This window comes from Xiphias gladius, chromosome 21, assembly GCF_016859285.1.
Source record: "Xiphias gladius isolate SHS-SW01 ecotype Sanya breed wild chromosome 21, ASM1685928v1, whole genome shotgun sequence".
Lineage (NCBI taxonomy): Eukaryota > Metazoa > Chordata > Actinopteri > Istiophoriformes > Xiphiidae > Xiphias > Xiphias gladius.
Window position 1 is genome coordinate 21,399,129 of NC_053420.1, and position 18,177 is coordinate 21,417,305.

At 41.2% G+C, this 18,177-nt stretch overlaps 1 protein-coding gene and 1 non-coding gene across 5 annotated transcripts in view; one reads left to right on the forward strand and one right to left on the reverse strand.

Moving 5' to 3' along the window:
• Positions 1-7,622: 7,622 nt before the first annotated feature.
• trnaq-uug lies at positions 7,623-7,694 on the forward strand. Its single transcript has one exon. It is a non-coding gene; the product is annotated as a tRNA-Gln (tRNA).
• Positions 7,695-7,907: 213 nt separating this feature from the next.
• The window catches only part of LOC120783119 (tensin-3-like), a 31,267-nt gene continuing 20,997 nt past the window's right edge, over positions 7,908-18,177 (reverse strand). For 3 of the 4 annotated variants that reach the window (XM_040115861.1, XM_040115860.1, XM_040115863.1), the window contains 18 exons: positions 17,792-17,875; positions 17,542-17,654; positions 17,287-17,347; positions 16,980-17,055; positions 16,313-16,442; positions 15,512-15,577; positions 15,265-15,381; positions 13,810-15,147; positions 13,538-13,688; positions 12,589-13,442; positions 12,334-12,465; positions 11,211-11,303; positions 10,907-10,984; positions 10,644-10,721; positions 10,264-10,432; positions 9,980-10,048; positions 9,622-9,651; positions 7,908-9,403 (listed from right to left, as the gene is read on the reverse strand). In XM_040115861.1, coding sequence (XP_039971795.1) covers positions 9,259-9,403; positions 9,622-9,651; positions 9,980-10,048; positions 10,264-10,432; positions 10,644-10,721; positions 10,907-10,984; positions 11,211-11,303; positions 12,334-12,465; positions 12,589-13,442; positions 13,538-13,688; positions 13,810-15,147; positions 15,265-15,381; positions 15,512-15,577; positions 16,313-16,442; positions 16,980-17,055; positions 17,287-17,347; positions 17,542-17,654; positions 17,792-17,875 — 3,784 coding nt within the window. In that variant the 3' untranslated portion in view covers positions 7,908-9,258. The remainder of the gene's footprint in view (positions 9,404-9,621; positions 9,652-9,979; positions 10,049-10,263; positions 10,433-10,643; positions 10,722-10,906; positions 10,985-11,210; positions 11,304-12,333; positions 12,466-12,588; positions 13,443-13,537; positions 13,689-13,809; positions 15,148-15,264; positions 15,382-15,511; positions 15,578-16,312; positions 16,443-16,979; positions 17,056-17,286; positions 17,348-17,541; positions 17,655-17,791; positions 17,876-18,177) is intronic. The other variant, XM_040115862.1, reaches the window with a different exon arrangement.

The window sequence follows — 18,177 nt, forward strand, 5'->3', positions numbered from 1 at the left end:
TTATACATGTGTCATAATCTTATTAACTGTTGATTCATGTGCAGTAACTGGTAGTAAAGTGTGTGGGTGTTAGGTTCATGCTCATGGAGAGTTGATCCTTGTCCTGTGGCTTGGGCAGTCTCCAAGTCTGGCACCAGCGCTGGATCAAGCCGTTCTGCTAACAGGGATTTATTTGGCTCCACAACACCCATGTCAGACATGTATCCTGGCCCAGCCATTTTGTGTCCTCAGATGCTCCAGTCCCTCACAGTAAGCTGGCTTGCTGTTTGGAAACAAGGAGGGTGGAAACACTTGACCCACTAAAACTACGGGAATTAGTATTCGTGGCACTGGTGCAGAGTCATAAATAACTTGAATCACAGAGCTCATACTGACATTTGCCTTAAGGACAGCCAGATCTGACTTTAGGCTATCCTATGGTCCGAAGAGACAATATAGGACATCAGTTGAACACACATATTAGCACGTACATCCAAGCAGTAACGTGGCTGCACAATTAGAGGACGTGCATTTAAAGTGAAACACTGCTCCACAATAAGATGAATTAAAACATTAAAGAAAAGAATTTGCTGAATAAATGTGCTGTTCAGAGTGAAATTACACACAACTGCAGATGTTAGTTTTGTGGAAAAGTCTGTTGACATAAACTGAACAGCAAGTTAGTAATCTGTAGTAAATTAACAGACATTAACTGAGGAACACTTTTGGCAGTCTGAGCCCAATCGCAGAGCCACAAAGAAAAGCCCAGCTGAGCGTCACATGTATCTGCATCCCTCTGACAACAAGAAGAACATGTCCTACACACGTTTTTGAGAATTAAAGTAAGAACCAGGCAGTAGCCAAGAGCACTCATTGTGTCCAGAGCTACTGTGACCAGAGCCGTCGGGTGCACCAACTCACTCGATGCACCTGAAACCATTTCTGGCCAGATTCTGATCTGCTGGCAGATGTCCTAATGGATAGACTCAAGTTTTGCCTGCTCCAGTTTATATTGTTCTAGTGCAATACAACACGCATTCCCTTTGTTCTTGAGAAACCCAGGATATCCTCCCTGAGGGACTACTACCTTGTTCCACTTATATCTGTCATCATGAGGTGCCGTGGACTGCTGGTCAAAACCCACACAGACTTACTACTTCCCCAGGGGCAACGCAGACGCCCTACAGTTTGCATAGATCAGCTGAGGATGCCATCACTTTAACCTCACACTGCGCTGGCACATTTTGACCAGAAGAGCATACATGTGTGAATACCACTGATTACAGTGTGGCATTCATTATAGTTCCCGTCACCCTTAGGGACCATATCTGAAAACCACCATGTGCAACTGAATCCTGTACTTGCTGACAGGCAGACCACTGGTGGTGAAGATGGGCATGCCCATCACTCTCTCTCTCAGCACTGCAGACACCCAAGACTGAATGCTAAGCCCATGCCAGTACCCCCCTGATCACACATAACTACGTGGCACAGTACAGTCCCTCTTTCATCAGTTTGAGAATGCCACCACAACCATCACCACAGTCATCTGCTGAATTTTCACGGAACACAAAAGAATGTCTGATTATTTCTGGCTTTTAGCAGTAGCCTGATTTCTCTAACATCATCAACACAACAGTAATATATTTGTATTTCTTTATTTTTATAATTCAGACACGTGCACAGTAAGGAACAGCATGTGTCCTATTTAACATCAAATTTTAAATGCACTTAAAACACACCAGTCTTGGTTCAAAAATGGTTCAACAATTTTTGTATGGGACGAATCAAATTTTTAGCCAGCTACTGGTAAACAGAGGTTTTAGGCATGTAAACCAGTAAGCTGGTTTGGCGTGTGCACAAAAACATTGTCACTGCTGGTGACAAGTCCGCATACAAGGCAGACATGAGACCCTTTAATATGGCGCCAGGACAACCAGGTAAAGGAGATGATCGTCGACTTCAGGAAGCAGCAAAGACAAGGAGGAAACACCTTCAACCTCATCAATATGCCTTAAGTGAAGCAGTTTCAAGTTCCTTTGGGTCAGCAATAGGGAGTACTGTTAACACAGAAATTCAGCATGGCTCCACAGATCCTCAGCAACTTCCACATGTGCTGCATCGAGAGTATCCGTAGCAGCTGTGTCACCGTGTGCTGTCCAAGCCGCACCACTCTGGGCCGTAAAGCCGTACAGCAGGTGATGTAAACAGCATAGTTTCTCACAGGCAATAAACGACCAAGCCTCCAGGACATTTACCACAGGAGACGCTTGAAGGAGGCCCACAAAATCATGCAGGACCACACTCATCCCAACCTCAAACTCTGCAGACTTTTACCCTCTGGAAAACATTACTAGAGAATCATTTCCAGAGTCAGCAGGTTCAGGACAGCGTCGTCCTTAAAGAAATCAGCAACCACATGTCACTCGCTCACATCCTTCCTTTACTGCCTCCATTTCACGGTTTTGTGCGTACTGTTTTAGACTGTTATGGAGTTTGTAATACAGTTCCCACTGTCCTGAACTGTTTTCTATAGTGTAAGGTGCTATTTTATTTTATTTAAATTTATTTGACTAATTATTAAAAAACCATCATAATTTTTTTATTTATTAATTTTAATGCTGTAGCTGGTCCAGGCATATAATATGCAACTGGATTAACTGATATTAATCTGCAAAGGTTAAAAATATTTATTAATATCTAAAATACAGTGCAGTAAAACTATTAAACTTTAAAAAACTGACCCCTCAAAACTGCACTTAGGTAAAGTGCTTGGGTAAATGTACTTCTTTGAGAAGCCGGTTATACAAGTAATTGAAACACATACATACATGAGTTGTTTTAATATATGACTTCGGGTTTACTATTAGCGCTGTGTGAGTTTTTACTCAAACAGATACCTCTTCTTGTCCTCAGAGTTTTGTGTTGCAGCAAATAATGAGCATTGTAGGAATTCCTTTCTCTTCTTCAAATATTTACATAAGAGACCAAAGGTTATTTTTCTTTTTATAATTCCTCAGAAGATAGCCAAGACGCGGGTGGACTCTGTTCCTGGACTCTTACTTTTCTTATTCTCTGTAAAGCACAAAGATAACAAGACTTATTGAAAACAGGTATTACTTTTGTTGCATGACCAGTTCTCAAAGTTAATGTTGCCGTGAGACTGACTGTGATATTTCATTCACAGACAGAGGCATCTTAAATCGCACACAACTGTTCTACTATTTTCCTCTGGAGGCTCCCTGGGATCTGCAATATGGAGATCTGACTCCCTAAGAGGACTAGCGTTGTCTATTAAATTTCCTCTAGCTCCCTCCTCTGGGAGGATGAGGGATAACTTGTCCATCACCCATCACCGTATTATCACACAAGGTGTCAAAACATCGTTCGTCTCAATAAGTTCATGTTTTCTGATATAACACATTCACGCCTATTTTTTCTCCTCAGTGTGACCTGTGTACGATAATTTTCCACAGAATACACTACTTGTAAACCTCTGGTATGATACTTTAACATTTCCCATCTGCCAACACTGTATAGACTGGAAACGTGTGTGCATGTGTGTGTGTGTGTGTGTGTGTGTGTGTGTGTGTGTGTGTGGTTGGGTGGGGTGGGTGGGGGTGGGGTGTAAAAAGACGACGATTTGCCGTTTTATGAGGGGTTATTATGTGCCAAACTATTTCTTGGCTAAGAGCCATAACTTCCTTCAATCACTGCTGGTTTCCAGGCAATAGCTCAGAGTTAAGGAATGGTCCATAACCCTCTGTAAATCGGCAAATTGTCAGCCTTACACACAAACGCAAGGTATAATGTGTCAATTAGTGGACTTCAGAGGTGCTGGAGGAAAAGTTTTGTTACCTTTGAACAGAGCCTGGAAGGTAGTTTCCCCCCGTTTCGAGTCATTATGCTAAGCTGAGCTAACAAACTGCTGGCTGACAGATATGGGAGTGGTATCAGTCTACTCATCTAACTCTCAGCAAGAGAGCGAATATGTGCATTTCCCAAAAATGTAAAACTATTCCTTTAAGCAGAGAAAGGTGTGGGTAATGCTAGTTAACCAAAGCAAGTTCGGAAATTGTGGACAGAAGGCAAAAGCATGAGACAGCTAAGGAAAAATATTTGAATAAGACCAGGACAACGTTTCACTAGTGTTTTATTTTTAGGGGCTTCATCTTTCAGGCAGCCACTGATGAGATGAGCGTTTGTATAACAAAGGTCTCAGCATCTGGCAGTTTTATTTTTTACATGGGAGAAGACCACAGTTTGCCTTTGGTGTCTATACAAATGTTTTATCATGCTTTTTACTCATTGCTTTGGAGCAATATCTCAGTCTTTTATTATTTTTTTCTTTGCTGTACAGAGAATAGAGTTGGGAGAAGCAAGCTGTCAAGTGCCATAGACCTTGAACTGTTTGAATAGGAGAGGACCTCTGACCCCAGAGCCCAAGCAATATTCACATGTTCACAACCCTTGAGACATTTGCAGCATAATGGCTTACAAGCAATATTTAACTATTTTCTCATTTTTTAGAGTATTTACAATTTGATTAGTGAGGTCTAAAGTCCACAGAAGGCTGCTAAATAAATAAGAACAATACCGGAGCATAAAAACAGACCAATATAGCTGACGAAAATGTGACAACATGTTTTATCTCCCTAGATTGTTTATAATGTCAGACTGTATGTTTTTGCCATGAACAAAAAAGTGACCATTACCCCAGAAATTTTCCCTCCTACTCTTGGGAAGTCAACGAAAATCACCAACAAAATTAAAATAAATAATATAAACAAAAGTTAATCTGTGTAAAATATAATATGTTGTGTGAAAAATTATGGAAATGCACATTATATCGGCATTTTCCAGAGAATAAAATTGACCAATTTTAGATTCAGTTTAAAAATTGAGGCAACAGCTTCGCTTTTGAACAGTTACCATAAAACAATACGACTAATATTAAAGGTGAATTCTATTATATATTGTACAAACAGTTCAGTGGTCACAAAGGTACTGCTGGAATTAATGGAATCATTACTTGGTGTGGGAATTTTACCATTTCCCTTTGTTTTAGAAACACAACTCACTGAATAATTATTTACCAGTAAATGAATATTAAAGGGCCGGTTTCATACAACAGATAGGTATATGTAAAATCTGACAACACTGCCTATGAAAATACCTTTTTCCCTCTGAAACAGTTCTTTGAAAATTTGAGACTCAGCTATGACTGGATTAGTTTTTTTTAATAGTGAAAGCGTGAATTATTTTGCACAAATGAACACCAGGAGTTAGGGTATTCTAAGCAACAGACAGTAAAAAGCCTTCGGAAAAGTGGTACAAACATTGACTTTTACACAATGAAGAGAAAGCTTTTTTTCAAACACTACCGGACATATTTCCTTTGCCATTTCATTACAAAAAAAAAGATTGTTTTTCATGATATAAAAATCCTTTAAAATCATCAGGAATTATGGAAAGGTCGTGTTGTTTTAAAATGCGATCTGATGTTGTTTTTCTGAATGAAAATGAGGGCTTAATAATAGCATTAGTGAATTGTAAAACCAGCAATAAATTGCAATGCAGGGGCACCCATTTTAATGTATAGCTAGTATTTCTAAGGTTTCTATGGAAACAGCCACAGTTAGATGATCGATATACACATTTATCCAACATACCGGATTTTGAAAATAATTTCCTGTGAGTGAAGTAACCCTGTGGAAAATAAAGTAATGCTCTTTAACAAGGATTATTTTTTTTCTGCATTTTATGATCTTTTTCATTTTAGCAACAACATGGCTGTAACACTGGCGCCACCCTCAGGACGAACTTTCGTCTTTTTTTTTTGTTTTTGTTTTTTTGCTTAGCGGTTTTGAAGAGTAGTATTTTTTCTCCACTTTTTTTTAATCCTCCCAACGTTTATTTCATATTATCACAACTTTGTCACTATTGCTACTTTTGTAACCTGAAAAAGAGATTTTCTTACTCAGTCAACTTGTGGAAATTGACCCGTGCTTCAGCAGTGACCCATACCCATTTTAAGTTGAAAGTCAAGCTTCAGTAAAAATACTGATTCTCCAGTTCAGGGAAAGAGTTACTATGACACACAGTGATTAAATTAATCTACACTCACTTACCAGTTTATTAGGTGCACCTACATAAAACTGCGTTCCTAATATTATGTCAACCTCAACTGATATAAATGAGATGGACAAAATATTATGAACAGATCTCAGTATAACCCAGTACAGTTCAACTGCACCACAAATTACAGCCGGCAAAATGACCATTAAAATATATCGACAACTTTTTCAAAGAGATTGAATAAATTATTTCAGGGCTGTTGTATTATACTGCATTAGTTTCATCTACGTGTACCTAATAAATTGGCAAGTGAGTGTATGTGTGACAAAAATCCTTTTGAATTTGTGGTCCACTATTTCCTGATCAGGTGTCCGACAGATAGGGTCTATTCTTACTATTAATATGATAACACAGCAGTGACATGGAAATTAGGTGATGGTGATTAGATGACCGAATAAACTACTGAACTATCATTGAGCTAACATGCACGTTGTGAACGGGCACAGCAATAGTTATGTGAAGAGCAGCAGCTCAGGTGGTGGAGTATGACAAGAGGAGAGAAAAATAAACAATGGTTAGTTAGTTGAATAATCTCCGAATTACAGAATAATTAATATTATATGGATAAAGATGAATTTGAATTTTTTATTGTTTTTTATTTTAAGTCAGAAGCTTGTACTCACCTTCTGGTCTGAGCCGAAGGTTCCTGCCCTGCCAGACGCAAAGGACGGCCTGCGGGGTGAGAGAGGGCTCAGTGGTGAAATATTGGCTCATCAGAACAGTTATTTAAATGAGACACTGTGAGAGGATTACAGGTGAGACGTCCTTTTGGTGGAACTGCTGTCAAATCAAAGACCCCTATAATGTGAAAAACGGACCAAGTTGTTTTTCCGTCGGGGGTCAGAAAGCCAAAAGAGGCCGGGAGCTACTGGTTTAATCTTTGAACAATGCATTATAATTATAATTATAATTATTTTACGATAATTTTGCCCCCAGTACGATCAGTAACGCCAAAAGTCCCACAATGTACGGCCATTTGATCGTTTTTGCGACACTATATTAGTAATTGTACTCAGTCTATTCTATTCTAATTTGAATTCATTTCCCGCCACGATCGGGATAGTAAATTATAGATCCTACATCTAGGTTTAGCTAGCAGGTCAATACTGACAGTAAACGACGTGACTCTCAAATCTCCAGTAACGTATTTGACAATATATAACGACAAACTCGGCTACACAAACGCGGTCGACCACCTGCACCTGAAGATGGATGCGTATGTTAAAAACAAGCTACGTCTGATTTCACACTCAGTCGCCGCTTTCTCTCAACACCCAGCGCGAGTTAGCTAGGCTAGCTTTAGTTAGCTAGCTAGCTAACTAGCATTGCCGGAACACGGGGTGCTTGTCACTGCGAGTGAGGGTCTAACACTGCCTAGTAGCGTGCCCTTTGGTAAGACATAGAGGCGGAGAACTCGTGTTCCTATTCAATAATAAGGTAAACCAGGAAAGCCGCCACGGAGCCGAATGCACAAGTAGAGATAGGGGGACAATGTTAGCGTATCTGGTCCCATGGTGTAATGGTTAGCACTCTGGACTTTGAATCCAGCGATCCGAGTTCAAATCTCGGTGGGACCTCACCCTTTTAACCTGTCACCGTATAGGCGTGAGTATTTGTGTCCTGAATTGTGCATCTGCTTTTAGCAAACTTCAAAAAAAAAACCAAAAAACATAAAGGTAATTACGAATATATCAATCCGTCTGCAAATAACGAATGAATTTGACACAAAGCCTTTAAATGATGGAGAATACACCTGTATTTGATTTCATTCTATCGCTTTAATTTTCTTGTCAAATATGACATACATCATTCTTTCTCATCCACCTCAGAGGCCTAAAATATATTACTTCTTTTACATACAAATCCATAATGAAAAATAATAATTGTACTGAAGTCATCTAAATACTGTCTCCGTTTATAGAAAACACACAAATACCAAACAACAAAAAGATATTGATTAAAAAAAAAAAAAAATCTTTACACAATAATGAAATCTTTGGCTTAAGGTGAAACATTTCTCTCTAAAACATAACTCACTTATTATGTGTTACCATGGATACTGGTTGGTTAAATAGGTAATGTAAGTGAAGCAAATCTAAAACAGGGCCAAGACTAACCTGTGATACTGAGAGACTGTTCTTTACTGGTTCTTTTTATAACGACATTACCAGCCCTTTGGAGACTGTAGAGTCCCTCAGATGAGAGCAGAATGAATCTCTGATTCTATGGCATTTTTACTTTCACAAAGTAAGGCTTTTTATTATTTGTAGCTCTAGAAATGTTGTAAATATTCAAGTCCCGTCCTTGACTTTTTCAGTTAGTCTATTCTGCTGTAAGACTAACCTCTCTTTTACTTGTTTATGCAGTTAGCAACTACATAATATTTTGTTCAATCATCTACCTGTCTGTGTTTTAAATTGTAGGTAGGTTTTGCATAATATGCTTCTACATCTGTGCTTATCACTTCAACAAAAATCCACTTTTCATAGAATAGTTGCAGTTTCAGTTTACACTTTCTACTTAGATGTTCAAAATACACCACCTCATTCACTGAATCACTTCCTTTACTCTTCCTCACACTGCATAAGCAGCAAAATTGCAATTACCCCACTTTAAATCTTAAAACATGACTCTTACATTCTACTACATTGTACTACTCTGATCTTCTGAACCATTGTCTCTTGAGCTTTAAGTGTTGACGTAGAGAAACTTTAATAGAAATAGCAGTGTGGTAAATGGATTGTCATGCAGTTTGTAAAGTTTGTTGTACATCATGAGAGCAGTTTGTAACGTGAGAAAAAATGTCACACAAAAAAATGACTTAAAAAAAAAACTCTATTCGAATCTCATTTGGCAAAGGTTACCAAAGTTAGGTCAGTCTTTGGCTTATCAAACTATTGCTCTGTAAGTGTTTGCTCTGTAAACTGACATATAAACAATACTTTGCCCTTTGAAGCAGTGATCTGTCAGTACTGGACTCTCTTATAAGAACAGTCATACAGCCGAGCACAGTGATGCCGCCTGCACAAATGCAAGCAGAAATGAAGTTATACACAAACACTTCATTAAAAAATATGCTAGAATCATTAATATCGCTCCCACATCCCCAATAGTCCAGAGTTTTCAAATTTCTCTGCCCTCTCATCTACGTAGGTGTGGTCCCAGCATGACTTTGTTGATAAAGTTGACGATGGCCACAGCTGGTTGCTCGGGGTCCATCTCTGCAAACAGGTGACACACGTTTTCTGTAGTACTGCCCGTCCGCCTGGCTACAAAGCCAAACATCCTGCAGCAAAAAGCAGATGAGAGAAGTCAAAAGACTGCACAGCAAATAGCATTTGACACTGAAAGAAAGAATTTTTTTTTTTTCTCGAGAAATCAGAGTAATGAATCTGATTGTTTTGATTAATTGCCATGCAAAAGTAGCACAACCAGTTGGTGATACCAGTTACCAGTTGGTGATATCACTCGCCAAGAAAAACACACAAGGACACAAGCACTTACTTGCTTGATGTGCTATCAGAATTAGTCCACCTGAAGCACGGGTACACAAATAGAGACACAGAGACAAAATGTAGGAAGACATGAATAACAAGGACATGGAGACTGTTCTATAAGGCTATGCATAGACTAGCACTACTCATTCACCTCTCAGAGTAAAAAAACAGACAAGCAAATCACAAAGAGAGCTTATATTTATAAAATATAAGCAAATACAAGAGGTATTTCTGCAGCAGCAGCAGCAAGCACACATTTATTACTGCCTTCGGTTTAGCTCATCAGCAGTAACATTTTCAAGCACATAGCTTTTATTCAAATCAAACTGGCAATGTTCGCTTTTCGATTTGTCTCATCGACCCACCTCTGGTCCTGGGGGTCAAGACTGCTGAAAGTGACACTGTTGATTGGGTAGTGTCTCCTGAAAAATAGCCTGTGTAAACACAAACAGTGTAACTCATTTGTTTATCTTTGGCATAAGTTTTAAGAATACTATCTAGAAAGTTTTCCATCAAACTGCGTCATGCATCCGAAATTTGATGCAATAACAAATGCTACATATTTTTAATAAAATTTCCAGTCACACCCACTGTGTTAAAAAGTGTGATACTGTTGCTAATAAGTAAGACTTTAGTTTCTAAGATGCACCTTCTTTTGCTGTCTGTTAGAGTGATCCCCTGAGAGGACACTTTAAAGTGGACCACTGTTGCCACTGGACGCGGACTCAGAGCCAACGTACACTTGGTTGCCTTGGAAACGGCCTCCGGCCCCGTCAGTGATTCAGTTTCCACTGAGTTCAGGTAAAGCACATTGCAGGCTGGGCCGTCAAAGAGATGAGAAAACATGGATTAATCTAAACATACAGTATCTGCTCTCACGGGTCAGTGCTGCAAAAATATGAGGCTTGAGCAATCTCTCTTGGTCAAATAAAGAACTGCAGCGATTGCCCCGCATGTGAATCATCCTCTACGGAAGTTCATACAACAACAGAATCCAAAAACCAAAAACAAAACAAGCTCATGTTGTACCTGCTCCTTGCTTGAGGAGGTCAGCTGCTGTACTGGTGCTTGTTGCACTCTGCATCTCCTGAAGCTCCCCCACCAGATCTGAAACATCATAGTCTTCGGTTACATAACAGTACCGTCTAAATTACTGAGGAACCGACCTACTGGTCTATGAAGAGTAGTCTTTTATTTGTTCTCTAATAATAGATAAAGCTTATTTGAAAAAGCGGACATTTAATTTAAGATGTAAAAATCATGACATCTAAGTGTAATGATAGTGATATTACCTTTTTCTGGGATGCTAAGGGCACAGGGTAGAGAGATGGGGGTGATTGAATGCTGGTACACCAGGGCGGATAAACTTCCTGAGACAGAAGAAGAAGACAGAAAGAGAAAATAGGTAAAACAGATTAGGATTATGGCAGGTTAGAAGAAATTAATGGAAAGGAAATAGGGAACTGGGAAGGAAATTAATAAAAAAAAAACACTTTCTCTAGTTTTTACAGGTTAAAACCATCAGTTTCAATATCTCATACGCAACTTAATATGTGAAACATATTGCGACAGTTGTGTCTACCACACATAACTGACCGAAATATGACTCGTTCTGACAGCCCTTGATCTTCACTCCCCGTGGCCCAGTCTCTATGAGGAAGTGTCTCACCAGCTGTTCCAGAGGATCCCCTGGGAAAGTGGAGCGTAGGGAAAGAAGACAGAGAGCAATGATGAAAAATAAGGCCGACTGTTTTGCTGCAGAGCATATTCTATAAGGATGTGTGAACAAGAATACAAAAAATAGACGATTCTGTTAACTATAGCCTTATCAAAACCCTATTGTCAGTGCAGTCTTTGATAACGACCATGCCTCATTTTTCTTTTTCATTTCATGCATGAACAGAATAGAACAGAAACACATGACAACTTGTGAACAAAAGCAAAGATAAATACACAGGAATGCATATGAATAATAAATAGGGCTGGTTAAAAAACATTTTGGTACATGTGTCTCAAATCTGATAACAGTATTAAACCATTGCTTAATGATTCAATTGTTCTCAACTAAAACATTGATGTCATTTGGACTCAAGTATGAAAATTTATGGAATTAACTGTCGTTTTGATTATAACAGCCTAAATACAAATTGACAAGGTAATGGAAATTACACATTACTTGGATCAGATACTCCTCAACAAGTAGTTACACTACTTATAACCTGGAATCGTTGTTTTTTGTGATTTTGTACACTTATTTGCTGGCAAGAATCTTCCTCTCAAACCAGTCTGCAATCATTCTGGGTGATAAAACCAACTCAGAAGATGCAGGAAAATGATGTAACTAATCAACCATTGAAGCACTGGTGTCACATTTCTAAATATAGTTGGTTGAAAGGGAGTATGATGTGATTTCACTGGCGCCAAAAAGGCACCTGCCGTAGGCCTTTTTCACAGCATACTGTACATTTTGACTTGTCATACTAAGATAAAGCACAGGTGCTACTGATAACATTAACAACAGCTCTGTTCTATTCAAGTGTCCCAGTAAGTCACGACAGTGTGACAGTGAGGCAGCATGAACAATATCTGGACATTGAAACTGAAGCAGCTAAATGGAATTCAGCCATTATTCATTTTAATATTTACACCTGTGCTTTTGTCTTAAAAGGCCCACTGGCAGCCAGCTCGTGCATATTAACAATGCATTCATGATGGATACCTTTGCTGCCCGTGATGTTGGCATTAGGAGGAGGGGTGGCCACTTTGAGGGCCAGGCCGTAGGCCCCCTGGAAGGAGTTACTGTCTCTGATGAGGAAAGTTCCTGGTTCCTTGTCCTTCAACACAGCTATAGCTGCGGTAGAGAGGACATGTTAGAGTGAGTGTGTCGTGATGTAAAATGACAGACACAACATCACTGACTCACCAGTGCTCAGAGAAGATTGGATCAAACATTGCATTTGTGTACAATCCTCACCTTGGTCTCTAGAGATGCCTGGTTTGTACCAGTACTTGGAGCTGTCCTGGACAAACTTAGCATTAACCCTGATGTCTGCCTCCTCCCTGTAGCTCGACTGTGCAGACCCTCGACTCTGCTCTCCCACAGCAGGGGAGAAAGTGACGTGGTGTGTGGGGGAAGGAGCTGAGGAGACTCTGAGAAGAGAGCTGTGTCCGTTCAGGGATCCTGCTGCGGAGGACAGGCGTTTCTTCTCGGGGAGCGGTGGCTGGATGGCGGGGATGGTGACCGCAGTGTACCCCGTGTATGGGACATGGGGGACATTTAGTAATGGGTAGTAATAGGAAGCTAGGGGAAATGTGGGTGTGTGATATCCGTCGGGCACAGGGGACGGAGGTTTGTTGGTGGCTGAGCTGTCTCTGTCTGGAGTCAGTTGGTGCCCTGCTGTGTGTGTAGCCGATGGGGAGCGCTTGGGAGCAGACCGCAGCTCTGGGGAGCCAATAGGAGAATTTGGGGAAGTGGTGGAAGGGCTAGAACTGGGACTGGCAGAAGGGTTCATGGTTACACTTCTGCTGCTGTCGGATGGGGTGTCGCTTGGAAGGTCAGAACCATTTAGTTGCACCTGGACCGGGGTGATGATGACAGCGGCATAACTTGAAGCATGTGAATGGTTAGATCCCTCAGCACTTCCTGTGATCTTTGCTGCATCAATCTTTCCGTCAGAACTCAAACTCTGCTCACTTGATGCTTGTGTGTAGTTTATGGATGTGCTGGAAGTTTGGGTTTGTGTTTCTGTTGGTACTGGTGTCATAGTTTTGCTGCTGTTTGTGTTGGATTCTATCTTTGTGGAGGTTTCTTGGCTATCCGCAGTAACACTTGGGACAAAATATTTAAAAAAAAAGATAATTAATTAATTATCCACATATATGGATAAAAGGCATTTTATTTCAGCATTAGTAGTTTCACCCACCTGTCTTCAGTGTGTGTGGGGCTGCTGCTACCAATAAGTGTGTAGTCATTATCAGAGTCCAGTCCAGGGGTGCTTGACTGGCCATTAGAGTCCGATTTACCCTCTGAACCCTGGGATATGTCATCTTCCACATCAGTTTTGGCTTTTTCCACTTTGAGAAGCAAGATAAAATACGACAAGATTCATTTATGACAAAATAATCAGAAAAATAAAAGATATAAGAAGTAACAAATATGTTTTTTCAATGTATCTCCACTATATCCATCATTCACCTTCAGCAGGTGTCTCTGGCAGCCTCCCTCTCCCAGGAGATGGGCTATTAGCAGGCAGCGGCGAGGCTGATCCAGAGTGGTATCCTGAGGCGTAACCCCGGCTCTCGTGGCTCTCGGATGGGGATGACTGATAAGGAGAGCAGGGGCAGGAATGACGGGGCACTGGAGGGGTGTGGTACCCACTGCTGGCTCCATCCCGCACATCCACCAGAGCCTGGGGGCTAGGGTAGCTGTGGTGAGGCGCGAGGGCAAATCTAGCCTGCTCCGGGTTTGGACTCTGATCCAAAGAGGAGTGGCAGACCCGAAAAGCAGGTGTGGCAGATTTGCACTGCCAAAACTCGGCCTCTCTCGCCACCTCCCATGGATTTTCACTTTCCCACAGTGGAGGTGCGTCTCTTGTATGTTGTAAACCTGCTCCTTGGGACCAGTGGGGGTTCTCGGATTGGTCTGGGCGTAGTGGGTGGAATGTTCTGACTGAGGATGATTGGTGCTCTCGCCTGCTGGAGCAGTCCCGACAGGGGCAACCAGAGGACGGTGTTGGAGAGCTGAAGAACATTTCCCTGTAAGGGCTGGAGGGCAGTGATTGATGGGAGAGATGAGCGGATGGGCCGTGGCTGGAATAATGGAAGAGGGGGCACTCCTCCCCAGTGCAGAGTCTGTTTGAGGCTGGGAGGGTGTGGCTGCGTGGGTGTGCGTGTTCAGGGGTAGAATAAGGGTAGTAAGGCCTGTGGAGACAGGGCAGGGGTGGGGGCGGGGGTGGGGGTGGACGTTCCCATGGTAACTCTGGTAAAGGATGGGCACTATGGCGATGGCAGACTTCCATATGAGCTAAATTCGGAGGAGGGGACACAGATTTGGATGGTAAAGCAGGCAGAGTTTGACTTTTTGGATTATTTTTAATGCTGTTGATACGTCCGAGACAGTGACCATTAGAAAGGCAGGGCCCTCTCTCCCTACCTGCTCGACCACAACATGAGTGCTCTCGCCTCAAACCCCCCAGACTTGACAGGTCTGCGTCATCTAAAATCGCTGTCTCCCTATCCTTTTCTTTCCCTCTTGTTTTCTCTCTTGCTCTATCTCCCCCATCGGTGTTTTCTCTCTCAGGGCAGTTTATGGATGGAGAGGCGTCTTGCAGTTGATCAGTGGGTGCTGAGGAGCGACTGGAGTCACGGGTGTAGGTGGGAGGGTGGGGCTGGCTGGGAGTTTGGGGCTTCACTGTGGGGCTACTAGTGAGGCATCCATTGGGAGATGCCGCTGAGGCAGTTGAGCCTGGCCCACGTCGCTTCCTCACCTGTGCGTACAGACTGCCGTCCAGAGGGCCCCTGGTATGAGAGATATCTGGCAGAAAAGAGAAGGGAGTTTGATGCGATGTTTGATTTTATCCTCTTAATGCAAAGCTTACTTTTTACACCTGTGTGTGTGTGTGTGTGTGTATGTGTAATTTGTGTTTCTTACCTTCCATGCTGTCTTGGTGGTGCAGGTTGAAGTTCTCATAAGAATCCCATCTGACCACAGGGTCTGAGGTGTTGTAGTCCACTTTGATTGAGGCGTCATTCTTGCGGTATTCTCGACCTTGGAAGGCAGACATTTTTATATGAAGCACATGAAAATGTGAAAAAGAAAGGGATTAGGAGCACAAAGTGCGCTACAGCCTGCAGTGCGAGACAGACGGCTATATAATATAGCTGTCTGTAATATTCACCTTTCATTTTTTCTGGCCCATTGGAGAAGATAAACTCAACTGTAGCATCAGGAGGGAACCTGTCATCTACAGAAAGAGGAACATAAAGGCAAACTAAAATATCCAGACTGTAACTACAGAAAGTGATAAAAACATTCACAAGAAAGTGTGATCTGTGAAGTAGAACAACCAAAGTTAATAAATAAAGATACTAGCTCCCTCTTTTCATAACGGAAATAAAGAGGATGATTGATGGCTGAAGTAAACAGAGCATAACTATCTGAGATGAAATTTCTTTTTACTTTCATGGATGAGTGTGGGTAATATTATTTATACATTGTATGTATGCGTCAGAAGGTAGCACTTAGAGCAACTATCATGAGACTGTTGCTTACTGAACCATGTACAAGCATTACGGTTTCATCTAAACTGACATTGTCATTTGCCATTTGTCTCAAAATACACTCAAACACCACAATGGACTGAAGAATAAGTGGGCCTTGAATTATACAGCCTTGTAAAGAATTTCAAGGAAGCGAAATATACGTATTTTTCTTACTTTATGCATAAATAGACATAGAAATATACGGCAGAAGGTTTCCATTTGTTTATTAATATCTTTACAACATATTCAATTTTTTTTGTAGTGCAGCAGTAGTATAGACTAAACAACCACAGTGCAGTGATATAGTCCTATGGTTTTAAATACCCTTCTCTCTAATCCCTTCTGTGATGCCTTTATGACTGTCCAAAAATTGAAAATTGCTCTTACTTGGTAGGCCATGCATTTCCAAGCAAGCTATGGAGCCTCTCTCTTTATACCTGTGCAGGCCAGGTCCAGCTCAGTCTTGCCAAACCACAGCTGGGCTCCATGAACAGTACAGGTGTGAAACTGGACTCTGAAGACCACCTCCCTCTCTGCTGCTCGACTGCGCCGGTGGTAGCAATTCACCTGCAGAAAAGGATGCAAGCAAGAGAGTGATGCAAATAGTTGGACTCTATAACCAATGGAATGTCTAAATCTTGGCATTAGTAGACTTGGTTATTGCTGGTGTGATGAAATTGTAAATCTAATTTTCATTAGTTTTGTTACAGTGTTCTGTGCTCCGTGTGTGTTGCTGCCGTGGCAGCCGATTACCCTCTGAGATAAATAAAGTACCCACGTGTCTAGGATGCTAGGGCCTTTGAACGTTTTTAACCTCTAAAAGAAACATGCAAGACAGTAATCAGGCACGCATGTTTATAATTTGTAGTTTAAGTGGTTTAAAAATAATTGAGCTACAAAGTTACAAAAGTGCATTACAGTCAGGAAATAAAGATGTATTTATGAAAGCACTAAAGTCAGTGGGAGTGAATGAAAACTAACTACAATAAATAGGCATAATAGCAGCTAGTACACTGCAATTATTGCAGTGATGTGTGTATATGGACAAGATTTAAATCAAAGTAAGGGTTCCAACTAGTGACACAGAGACACTAATTTTCTCACCATAATGTCCCCCTTTAGTAGTAGCGCTGGCTCCATAGTCACACACAGCTTCCTTGCCCTGGAGCTCTGGGGATCACTGGACACAAACACACAGAATAAAGAAAATAGCCATGGAACCATAAATGAAACTAATCAAAAACATGTCTCAGCTGGGTAAAACACTGGTAAACAACCTTAATTTTGACATAAGCACAGACCAGCCTACGTCTAAACACAAACACTGGCCTGTATAGACAACATCTGTCAAAGGGACAGAAAGACGTCTGAAAACCCTGTGGTACAACTGGACAAATGACAATGTACTTACTAAACGCCTGAGGTGTAGACCAGCTGTAGAGACTGATAGATTTTCAGGAAGGGATAGAAACCTGCGAATACAGAGAAAAGTGAGGATAACAGCCAAAAAAAAAGGAAAAAAAGGGGGGGTTGTGTGCTGACAAAGCTCTATTGTTTTTTCTTGGTTTTGACATTGTAAAACACTCTCTGTTCACTATTGAAAGCTCATAATTACCATTACATCACTGCAAGCTATTATACCACCATTTGTTTGTGTAAAACTGACCTCCCCCAGTCTGGAAGTTTGGTAATGAGGGAATAAGGATCTGGTGGAGGAACAGAGGACTGCTGTTCATTTTGATGGTACCTGACAGCAGACCGCCAAAGTAGTAGATGTACCTGAAGAAATGAGGAAATGAGGTGAGGAAATTATGTGATGACAGCAGAGAGCAACTGAGGTGATGACGGCAGCGTCACAGGAAGTGATACAGCATATGGGAGAGGAGGAAGTCTGTAGATATATGAGTGTGTCACACCTGTTCTGAGAGGGCTGTAGGGAAGAGGAGACTTTGTCTTCGCAGAATTTCCTCATGGCCAGTGTGGTGAGAGCTTGGTCCGCACTGTGGACACAACCAGAAGTGTATTAATAAATGCTATACAGATTTGTGTAAGCAATAATTTATAAGTTATAGTGTGTCTTTTGGAGGTAATGTGTATGTATGCCTAGAGTAAATCACGGCTGTTGATGGTGACCAATTGAATCGTTTTCACAAATATCGCTTTTTGGCATTTTAGACATTTCTGGATAGAGCTTGCCAACAAAAATCAAGATGTGAATGCACTTAGGACACTAATCTAGACTTGAAATGATTAGCTGATTAATTGATTAGTCGATCAACAGAAAATTCATCATCAACAAATA